Raw genomic sequence first — 12,017 nt, forward strand, 5'->3', positions numbered from 1 at the left:
CTCTGTTACTGAGGCAAGTCACTCCTCTTCTGCAGCTTTGCCTCCTCCCAGTCTCCTGATTTATTTAGACTGTAAATCGCTCTCAAGGGTCAGTGCAGCCATGTCACTGTTGGGAATTCAGGGCTGAGAACTGATGCTTTCTCTCCCAGAAGTGTGAGCCAAAATGCTAACCACACCTGCAATGGGCTGTAAGATGTATTGAATGCTGCTCTCAGAAGCAGGACACTTCTTAGAGATGCAGGTCTCTGGCCAATATTTCCTATACAATGAAAGACGAGCAGGAGAAGAAATGGATAATAAAAGGGCAAGAGACTGTTCAAAGACCAACTTACGAGTGCAGGGCATGGAGGCAGCATCATTTTCAGCTCGGAAAAAGCCCCGGTCGCAGGTGCAGGAGGTAGAGCCTTCCCAGATGGAGTAGCTGTGAGGCGGGCATTTGGCACAAGCAACATCTGTCGAGAGAGCCTTGTAGTATCCAATTTTGCAAGCTAGACAGAGGAACAGGAAGGGAGAGTGTTACTTGCCCAGGCTGTGATCATAAATTGCTAGCTTACTTATTCAAAATCAAGGCAGGAGACATTTCAAAGAGATCTAATGATGTCCTCTTAGCCCCAGGTGAAGAATTAACAATGATCACACTCTTAATGAGTAATCCTGTGTCAGGGGATACTGATTTCTAATTCCAACAAGAGCCATTTTAAAAGCTGGCTTGGAGATGGTAAAAAAATTATACTTTTCTATTTGCACTGCCAAAAAATCAGCTGCCTCTTTGTGCTTACTGTGGAGTTGCATGCTGCTTAACCCATGTCCACCTGCATTCAGGCACACACACAGAGCACAACAAAAGGGGTGCAATTGGTTTATTCTATGACCACTTAAGGAATAGCAGCTGACAGTCAGACACTGCCAATTTTTAAGAGGGAGTGGGACAGGAACCCACTGCGATTGGCAGTGAGGCCCCAGCCTAACAGGCCCGGAAATGGCACGTCTCCCTCCTGGCAAGGCAGAATTCATTTGGCTCTTTCTCCCCAAGGGAGGAAATCAGCAGTGTTCTCCCCTCCTGGAAGCCAGGGCATAGCAGTAAGTGCACCACTGCCACCAGGTCCCACATGCAATTGGCAAGCTTTCAGTGACATCATCTTCATAAACGCAATGCTTACACGAATGGCTACTTTTACATCGCTTGGAAAAAAACTCATTAGCATCATTAATAACACATTTTCACAGTGGCTAACAGGTATGTCATCCTAGAAATTTCTCCTTGGCTAGAGATAAAAGCCCACCATCACCACTGGCTTTCAGCATTATGGAGAACAGAGAAAATATCCAGGCATGCAAATATGTAAAAAGGAAAGGTTGTTCCCAGGATTTACTGCATGACTCACTCTCACATCTCATCATGTATCACCTATGCTACCTTTGGGGTTCCCCTGCTACACACAGGCTCCAGTACATGGGGTGCAGGCCTCCACACAGCTGAAGCTCACTGCTGTTTTACCCTTCCCTTAGTCCTCCTTGTTCTTTCCCTCCTTCTCTTGTTAAGCCCTCCAATGGGAAATGGAGGGGGATTTTAGCAATGCATGTATAAAACAGCAAGTTACTTCACTCTTATTAACTAAAGCCATTTATGGAATTTCCTTAACGAGTCCTAACTTTACAACGTGCCGTGCACCATCTGTAAGAGCACCGGGAGATCAGTCCGCTTTTGCTCACTGTGGCTGTTGCTGGACCAGAGGATCATATAAAAACACAGTGCTCAAGTGACTAAGATTTATGCTTCCAGAATTTACATGCATCGCATTATTAGATAAGGTTCAACCTGCAAGGTGCTTTTTGGCCATGCTTCAAATGGCCTTGGGGTTTCAATTAAAACCAGAAACCACAGCTTTGGTAGGAAGAATCACAGGGGTCAAACTCAGCCTCCCCACATCAGAGACAATTAGTCCCTGAACACAAATACAAACCCACTGGGTACAGCCAGGCAGTCGCAGTACGCAAAGGCAACTCGTGTAAAACACCTTATTCTGCTTGTGATGGGAATTCCCAGAAAAGAAATAAAAAAAAAAAAAAAAAAAGGAAAATTACCTTTGATTTTTTGATATGATTTGCAGTATCTGGTGAGTGAGCTGTACTATCGCTACATGTCCTCTTGTGCCTGGTTTAACAACAGCAGCAGTCAAGTGGCAGATACTGATCTGAGATATTATTCGTGGTTTTCACTGCCACAGCTCAGATCAGAAACACATCTAAGCCTGTATATGACCGGGCAGCCATATCTTGCTGCCATATATATATATACAAGGCACGGAAAAACGGAATACAAGAGGAGACACCAGGCTGACTGCTGTTATCCACCAAATTATTTCTATTCTTCAAGGCTTTTAAAATAAAACATGGAAACTCTAACATTACTGTTAATACAAACATCATAGTTCAGAGAAATTATTAAATGAAGGGTTGTCTTTAGCCCTCTTAGTATTAAAATACTTAGATTATAAATATATGGAGATCCTGCTCAGCCTGTAACATGCTGTTGGAAAGGTAGGAAAATGTCAGAGGTAGAGATTTTTGCAACCATTCCTCCTCACTGTCTTTTCAGACTTGGTGGTTTAAAGGGAATAGATGGATTCAGTGGGTACTGCAAGGTCAGCAGTCTGTAATTCAAGGATTTTCTTCTTCCCCATGCACTGTATTTTGTTTTCTACTATATTAAGCAAAGATCATTAATATTTCAAGACGTGAAGAAAGCTCTCCAAATGCAGTGGCTGCTCCTAAAGCAAACACAGCCATTTTCCTTCAAAACCCACCTACTCCTGAACACTTAGTTTTCTTCATTTTAGCATGGTCAGAGATTCACCACATTTCAACACAATGCATAAAAGGACATTAGAGAATTTGCTGCATTAAACCAGTAGCGCTTTGCCCTTAAAAGCTCCATGATACTGTCACTTAAAAACTCGAATCTAATCCTGTAAAAGCTGTTCTTAGCATGAAGTGCTGCTGACACACCTATTACAACCAGTGCCTGCTAAGGGTATGGATGGGCTTTTTTTGAAAGTTAATGATTTAGTATGCAAACAAGAAGCCTGTACAGAACCTGTTCCCTGAAAGTCTTTATTGCTTGCTCATGACAAATCTTCACGCGGCTGCTTTTCTAGGAAGGATTTGCCGGGTGAGATCCGGCATGAATGGAGTTCTTACACAGTTTTCGAAAGATACCATTGTAAAAAGATTAGTTCACATGTGCAATGCAAACTTTGAATTTGGTTCCTTAGCTTTGCCTTAATTAGTTCTTTCTATTAGGTTTTGGGTTTTTTCTAAAGAGAGAAAAATCTTTTCTCGCATTCAGATCACCCACAAGCAGAACAATCATCTGCACTAGATCCAAGAATAATTCTCAAACAAATAATTTCAGCACGAAATAGCTCACAGTTTTTCCTCTGGACAAATCACATTGATTTTAAATGGACATCAGCTTGAAATAATTATGCTGAGTCCTAATGTTAAAATCTATTTGATTTCTATTTCTCTTAAAGTGAGACAGGATTTGGCAAACATTGATGGTCATTAATATATGCCTTTTTTAATTTATTTCTTAATTTACCAGAGTGATTAAATGTTAAAACTGCAAAAATTGCCCTGAAGATTTATGGAACTTCAGTCAAATCTGGATGTAAGCTTTCTGAAGCTATATTTCAAACTCCCATTTTCCGTTAAAACTTGATTTTCAGACTCATGGCTTTCTCAAAAGAAAAAAAACCACAACCAAACCCAAAAACCAAAACTGAATTCTTTTTAGTCACAGCTACAACAAAATAGATGTATTAGATTGTTTTTAACTATTTTTAAATAAGCCATGTTTTTTTCTGATTGAGGTTGGGTGTTTAAAAACATGACTCTTGCAAATTTCATGCTGTTAAAAAAAAATCCTCCAGTCCTTGCTCTTAAACCGTTCTTTTGTCCTTGCTGAAATGGCAATGAATCTTTTCATCATAGTTTGGAAAAGGCTTGAGATGCTTAATAGTTCTTAAAAAAAAAAAAAAGAAAAGAGTGTAATGTCTCGCAAAGGCTTCGATAAAGAAACCATCCCAATCTCTTTGTTGACATGTTCCTAAATCATTAAATATGCAGTGCACATCTTAAGAAAATCCCAGCGAGCTTCAAGCAGAGGTTTTGGTAGTGGCATGGAGGCAGCGCTCAGCTCTTCACCAACAAGAAGGCTAAGCGGGACCTTGAACCCAGGAGGGAAGAGGCCCTGGAGCCACGTGGGGCTGACTGAGCTCTGAGCAGAAGATGGGAGGGGGAAGGTCCAAGCAAGCCAGTCCTGAGCTAACGGACACTGGGCAGGAGCTCCTGCAGCAGCCTGGGTAACCATGGATGAAGGCCAGAAGTTTCTACCTGCTGCTTCTGCCCCTGCTGAAGAGGAGAACTCACAACCAATACTGATATCCACATTAGGAGCTCCTAAAGAGAATGAGGTGAATAAACAAGAACGGAAATATGGTTTTGCTCAAGTAAGTCTAGTTAAGTCAATGAACTTGTCATAGAATCATAGAACGGTTGGGGTTGAAAGGGACCTTAAACATCACCTAGTTCCAATCCTCCTGCCATGGGCAGGGACACCTTCCACTAGACCAGGATGCTCAAAACTCCATCCAGCCTGGCCTTGAACACTGCCAGGCATGGGACAGCCACTTCTTCTCTGGGAAACCTGTACCAGTGCCTCACTACCTTCACAGTGAAGAATTTCTTCTTCATATCTAATCTAAATCTACTTTTCCAGTAAAAAGCATTTCCCTTTGTCCTATCTCTACATGCCCTTGTAAAAAGTCCCTCTCCAGATTTCTTTTAGGCCCCATTTAGGTATTGAAAGACTGTTATAAGGTCGCCCTGGAGCCTTCTCTTCTCCAGGCTGAACAAGCCCAGCCCAGCTCTCTCTGCCTGCCTCCATAGCAGAGGTGCTCCAGCTCTCTGAACATCTTTGTGGCCTCCTCTGGACTCGCTCCAACAAGTCCATGTCCCTCCTGTGTTGGAGGCCCCAGAGATGGACACAGTACTGCAGGTGGGATCTCACGAGAGGAGAGAATCACCTCACTCAACCTGCTGGTCACACTAACTTATACTACAACAAAATTTGACATAGATGTTCTAAAGTGCTTATTTGCAGCAGTAGCAAAAAAGATAGTGGGATGACAGTCGTGTACAGGGCAAAGTATGGAACAGGCACAGGGATGTTGGACTGCAGAGCCATCACCCTACAGATCCCTGTGCTAAAGGCTGTGATCTCAAAATGAGTTCTGCAAGGAAAGGGCCTTCAACCAGGAGAGGATCAGCAACCAAACACAAACCACACTCCTGCCACACCTCTCCTTCCCAAGAGGGACCAGCGCACCACTGAGAACATTTATTATCTCAGGCAAGTGAATACTATAGCTAAAAATCTGTGGAGTTAGCTGAAATTGCAGAAACTATGCATTTAATAGTTTCCATGTTTTGAAGCAGAAAAACATACCAGCTACCTACTCATGCAAATTTCAAAGTTCCTTGAGATGCAATTTTGACTGAAATCTCCTTCCACACACAATAGAAGAGAGTAAACCTTTTTAAAGGCAATGATTGTAGCCAACTTTAATGACAAACCCTAAAACAGTATTCTTGGTGAAATGAAGAACAAAGCAAAAAACTTAAGAAAAGATATTTCAGTGTCAGGCTTATAAATTGCAGTGAGAAAATAAATTTGTGTTTAAAGACTTGAAAAAATACTTTGATAGCATATTTCATGTCTTTCATGTCTTTCATCACTGGTTATTTTTTCTACTGCTCTTCCCTGACTAGAAATATTTTAAGCTCATGTTTTAACTACACCCTTAGGAACAAAAAGTTACTTCTATTTTTTGCCTCTAATGTTGTTCTTATTCTTTAAGAGGATGGATTCTCTCTCTCGGATGGTAACAAAACCACATCTGCCACATAAGTAGGCAGCATCTTCTCAGCTCTCTTTTACTGTTATTTCCATTTCTGAGCAGATTTTTGTGTGTTAATTATAGAACTTAATTGTTTGGATAGTCTCTTTTGATGAGCTTTCTGCCCCGCACCATGAACCCCTCCGTTATTGTACAGCTGTTTTACTTCCAAATGCTCATCAGGGTTTTCTAATTGTCAAGCTGTCCCAGCAACTAGTTCTTTTGACCTAAAAGTCAAAGAAAGGGAGTCACCCTTGTCTCCCCGACATGAATACCGCAGGAGCCCCAGTGGCCCCCCTAATACCTACGAGACAATGCCTTTCCAGATCATTGCCACTACAAGCATAATTGGGTTTTGGGTGAAATGAGAAGATTTTAAATAGGATGAATTAATGAGTTTCTTGTAAAATTAAGTCGTTCTCCTGGTCCAATCTAATTACTCAGTGTAATGCCCCTGAGGGTGATAAATAAAGATCCTTAGAAGCCAGAGAAAAAAAAAAAGGGGGGGTGGGAGGGAGGTGGAAGAAAAAGCTTTCTCTTGAGCCTTTCTTAAAAGTCAAGTTGTAGAATTTGATGCAATGTACCAAATGTTGTTTCCAAATAATGTCAGATTCCTTTGATGTTCACATTGCAAGATCTTTGCCTCCTGTTAATAATGACTGTAAGATTCAGAAATCCTTGAGATGCTGTACAATTGCTACGAATTAAAAGGAGTTCCCCTTTTTTAACTTGTATCTCTGACGAGAAAACCAGTACTTCTACACACTAAGCATATACTTCTGTTGCATGAATGACACAAGGAAACACAAACATAATCCCACTAGGGAAAGAGCCTAGACTGACTTCAGAGCACTTTTATTCCATGGCTGGGTACAAACCTGAGAAGTTCAAAACAGAAATAAAGGGACCTTGGAGCACAAATGCACTATGATGTAAAATTCAAACTCTAAGTCATGGAAACTGTACGCAGGTACACTTGCAGGTACACACACAGGCCTCCTGTGCAAAGCTGCAGCATAAACTGAGTGGAGGAGCTTTTCACACAGCCAATCTGAACAACCTTACAAAAAAAGCCATCTTTGTCTCTTTCCCCAGTGGCACAACCTTGGCTACAATCCGCAGCCTGTGCTGTGGTTTGTTGTTTTTAAACACGAGGGAGGGACTGACCCCGTGATGACAGGAGACTTGCAGCCCTAGCAGGAGCGGAGGAAAGCACAGCTGCCCCGCACAGCCCACAGGCGTGCTCCTCTGCTGGGCTGTACCCTGCTCCCTCCGATGGCTCCTACAGCAGGGACCTGCGGGCTGGCACCCAGTCGCTGCAAGTGATGTGACCCTGCTGCTGCTGCGCACCTCGCACCCACATCCCTCACAGAGGAAGCTGCACGAGACTGAAGCCCGTCTCCCCCACTGCCCTGGACGAGCCCAGCCTGTACACCCAGCAGCTTCCGCTGAGCTGCCAAGAGGCTTGTCTTCCAAGGCTGAAGTCCATATCCTCCAAAGAAGACTTTATCTGGCTGGATCTTTCCCAATGCAATGATTCTAAACATCAGAAGACAGACACCAGGCACATGGTCTCCAGCTGCACAGCACCACAGAGGTGATTCGCCACCAGCCACATGCACCCACCCAAGCACCTACAGCAGTCACGCAGGAGGACTCGGCTGTGCTGTTGCAGCCCTCCTGGCCATCAGGAAAGGCTCAAGCTGCAGACAACAAGATGAAGAAGAAGAGGGCAGCATCCCAAGGCAGTGGCTATAGGTGGTCACAGCAGTACTCTGAAACCTTTGGCAATCCAATGGTGCACTGCCTGGTGTGCATCCATGGTGAGGTAATGATCACCTCAGTGATAGATGGCCAGATTTTTTTTATTTTGGGGTCCTAGAAGACAAGAAATTCAATTGCCTTCTTCAGCTTCAGAAGCTAAAAGAAGTGAGGAATGAGGAGCTAGAGAGATCTTTGATGTGGAAATTATCACAATCACCACCCAAGATCTCTTCTTGAATCCTCAGGAAGAAAAGGGATGAGGCACTCACTGCTCACTGCAAAGCACTCATTGCCACAGCTTGTCAAAGATGGCAGGGAACGGCCGTGCACTGACATCAGCCAAATCCCTCTGCATCCTCAGACACATCATAGAATCATAGAACGGTTTGAGTTGGAAGGGACCTTAAAGATCATCTCGTTCCAACCACCCTGCCATGGGCAGAGATACTTTCCATTAGACCAGGTTGCTCAAAGCCCCGTCCAACCTGGCCTTGAACACTGCCAGGGATGGAGCAGCCGCAGCTTCTCTAAGCAACCTGTTCCGGTATCTCACCACCCTCATGGTGAAGAATTTCTTCCTCATATCTAATCTAAATCTACCCTCTTTCAGTTTAAAGCCATTTTCCCTTGTCCTGTCACTACAGACCTTGTAAAAAGTCCCTCTCCAGACTTTTTTTTAGGCCCCCTTTAGGTATTGGAAGACTGTTACAGGGTCTCCCCTGAGCCTTCTCTTCTCCAGGCACAACCCCAGCTGACTCAGCTTATCTTCATAGCAGAGGTGCTCCAGCATTTGACCATCTTTGTGACCTCCTCTGGACTCGCTCCAACAGGTCCATGTCTCTCTTGTGTTTGGGGCCCCAGAGCTGGACACAGTACTCCAAGTGGGGTCTCAAGACAGCAGAGTAGAGGGGGATAATCACCTCTTTCGACCTGCTGGTCACACTCCTTTTGATGCAGCCCAGTATATGGTAGGCTTTCTGGGCTGCAAGCACATGCTGCCAGCTCCTGTTGAGCTTCTTGTCAACCAACACACCCAAGTCCTTCTCTCAATCCTGCTCTCAATCTCATTCCATCAAGTCCAACAGATTCATATGTCCACTTCACTTAAGTGTCCCTTAACTCAGTCCTCTCCTGTAACATTTCACTTCTGCAGACTCTGCTGGACCTGAAAGGCCAGGAGGCCAAACTTACCAGTGAAATCCAAGGCAAAAAAGCATTCAGTAACTCAGCCTTTTCCATGTCCTTGGTCACAAGGTCTCCTCCCCCACTGAACAGCGGGATCATATTTTCCTCATTCTTCCGTTTGGTGCCTGCAAAAGCAGGTGTCCTTCATATCCCTCACTAGGTCCAACTCCAGCCAAGCTTTGGCTTTCCTAACTCTTCTGCATCCTCAGGCAACGATGAGATTATACAATCCTCGTGGGCACTTCTCTTGTGTGTCTGAGCTGTGCCAAGGTCTCCCTGCCCATCCACCCTGGCCTTCTGCTACACCTGCTTTGCCTTCTGCAGCTGCAGCGGGCTGTTCATGCTTTCAGCAGCTTGTCCTTTACAACGCCATGTGGGCTTCTTCACCACACTCCTGACAAGCAAATTCCTGAACAAGCCAAAATCTGCTCTCCCAAAGTCCAGGGCCTTATTTTTTTTTTTTTAATATATGTGAAGTCCAGTGAAATAGAACAAGAGAAATGAGGAAGTAGCTAGCTCAGCAAAGGCCAGAAGCACAACGGGACAGGACATCTGATACAGCAATCTGTTCAAGAACGCACTACAGGCACAAGCAAAACTGCCAGGTGTATGATACAAGAACTAGAACAGCCTATTAAGCCCAGCCAAGGAGGTTTTGTCTGCCGGGGCATCATTTTCTTGACACAGCCTTCAAAGTCAATCGCCAGGCATTTTTATCATGCAGCCCTGCTCTTGGACACCGCATGCTCTAGGCACAGTCCTACAGCACTCCTGCCATTGTTACACTGCCAAATCCTCTCTATAGGCACAGACTTTGTATTTTTGGAGTTCCACTCCTAAGCAGTATCAGTTCTCCTGACAGAAGAGAATTTTACTCAGAGAAATGCTATACTTGTCTTTTACAGAAACTTTTCAAACCAACTGGTATCTCATAGAAAAGAAATGTAATTATGCTGATAACCCAATCCTTTTAAAAGCTGAAGCCTACTTATCAGTCACCCTTTTCTAAGGAAACTAGACAGTCAAAGGCATAAAAGAAAAAATACATACACAATTCATATGTTAAATAAGCTCAATAGGCACATACATGGAAAAGCCCCAAAATGAAAAATTAGTTTTTATTCTTAGAAGTGTTAAGAATTATTCTGAACTTTGTTACACAGCTGATAGATCACAACTGCTAAAGAGAAAAACCTCTCAAAAAATTCACAAACATGAAAATCTCATATTTCTATGAATTACTAGCTTATACATGCAACACCTATCTTTGCTACAGCTGTGGTACTGGAGGGGAACTAGCTGCGGGTTAAGTCTGACATTTTCCACATAGTGATTGCTACTGATCTTTGCCAGTGCCCTGATCTTGCATTAGTACTGCCAACACTGCCTGTATCCACTGCCTTCAGCTAGGAGGGTCAGCTGAAAAGTCTCACCAAGACATTGTATAAGGAAAACCAGCCCCCAGAGAGAATATCTGCTGCATTGGGGTTTTGTCTGAAATTAAAAATTAGAAAGCTAAAAATTCAGGGTCTGGGTGAAATAATTTCTGACTGAAGAAAAAAAACCAGTATCAAAGCCCTTTTCTCAGTGGGAAGTCTGCACTTTCCACGAGGAATGAAATCCCAACCTGCTCTGCTCTCTACAGGAAGATATTTGCTAGGGCTGGCAATTGCAACTGAAGCTGCCGGCACTCCACCAGCGGGAAACAGAAAGGACTGTTTGTCCTTGCCGTGTCTCCAGGAGGTGTCCCTTCCTTTCCTCCTGGAAAGTCCCTTCCTTTCCAGACGGCTGGAAGATCCAATTCAGCAGAGTATTAAAACCATGCGTAACTTCACATTTAAGAGCCTTAACGAAGAGGGATGTACTGCTGAACTGGGGACTCGGCACCTCAGTGGCTTGCATTTTTAGTTCTATTGTTACAAACATTTAAACAACAAGCAGTTGCCCTGGTATGATAAAGACCCCTCTTCTCAGAAACCGCAGTTGAGCGTCTGTGTCCTTTTTCAGTGCAGGGAGTATTAACACATGGGCACAAGTGCCAGCACACTCATGCCAGTGCAAAGAGGATCTTTAAAATACTACTGCCCAAGTCAAGTGTTCAGATGTTCTCCATTTCAGAGCGCTCAGGCTGTCACTGTGCTCTATCACAGTCCTCATCTAACTCTGAAAGTTTAATCACCTTTATACAAGCTATGAGATTTAAGACATGAGTCAGCTAATCAGTTTCAAATAATTACTCAATTAGAAAAACAAGTTGATGGTTTCCCTTGAACAGAAGCAGCACAAGGAGAATCACAAAACTAACAGATTTTTAAGCAAACCTAAGTTAAGGGGTTTTAAAAATAAAAGGACAAAAAAATACCCAAAACAAAACATAACATAGAAAATAATTATTTTTGTTCTTTTAGCAACTAAATTTTAGGGGGGGGGATGTAGAATCACTGCTGAAGTTTTACACTATACTCCAGTGAAAGCTGATTAATTGGCCTGAATCTCCACATTAACAAGCACTAATCCTCTTGTCAGGGGACCTGCTTACAAGCTTCTCTCCCCAGTCATGTAAAAGCACTGATGGGAACAGAGATCTGTATCTCAAAGCACTGTCCAGCCAGCCTGGGATTATCTCTCATCTCCTAAACCTTAACAGCTCTGTAGAAAGGCAATTAAACTTCCAATGTTAGATTAAGTCAGAGCACAGTAGAAGCTCGATCAGTTTGACATGGAAAGGCCTAACACAAGCTCCAATGTTATTGTTTAAAATGTCTATTTGCTCCTAACACAAGCATCAGCTGGTATCAGCTAAGGGTCTCGGACTCAGAAAAAGAGTGCACTCATAAGGTATTAAACAGTATCCTACATATTATTTTTAGTTATTTTACAAGCGCTTGTATTTTATACATGCTAATGAGACACTGCAAGTTGACTGAAATAATTATTACATTAACACCCTTTAACAAATCGTCTATTGTCAAGAATTCGTGGATTGGTCCTGTGTAGAAAGCCTTTAATGCTCCCTCTTTTGTGCAAGTGGAATTTCACTCCGCAGCAGAACTCGGCATAGCTGCAATGTTTTTTGCTACTGCTTGAACTTGTATCATGACTGAT

The 12,017-nt window shown here is 43.2% G+C and overlaps 1 protein-coding gene across 1 annotated transcript in view; it reads right to left on the reverse strand.

The window, feature by feature from the left end:
- The window catches only part of EPHA4 (EPH receptor A4), a 109,088-nt gene that overhangs the window by 65,143 nt on the left and 31,928 nt on the right, over positions 1–12,017 (reverse strand). Inside the window, exon 4 of the mRNA XM_030494928.1 lies at positions 333–488. Within this exon, the coding sequence (XP_030350788.1) occupies positions 333–488 (156 nt within the window). The remainder of the gene's footprint in view (positions 1–332; positions 489–12,017) is intronic.

The sequence above is a fragment of the Strigops habroptila genome, chromosome 8 (genome assembly GCF_004027225.2).
Source record: "Strigops habroptila isolate Jane chromosome 8, bStrHab1.2.pri, whole genome shotgun sequence".
Lineage (NCBI taxonomy): Eukaryota > Metazoa > Chordata > Aves > Psittaciformes > Psittacidae > Strigops > Strigops habroptila.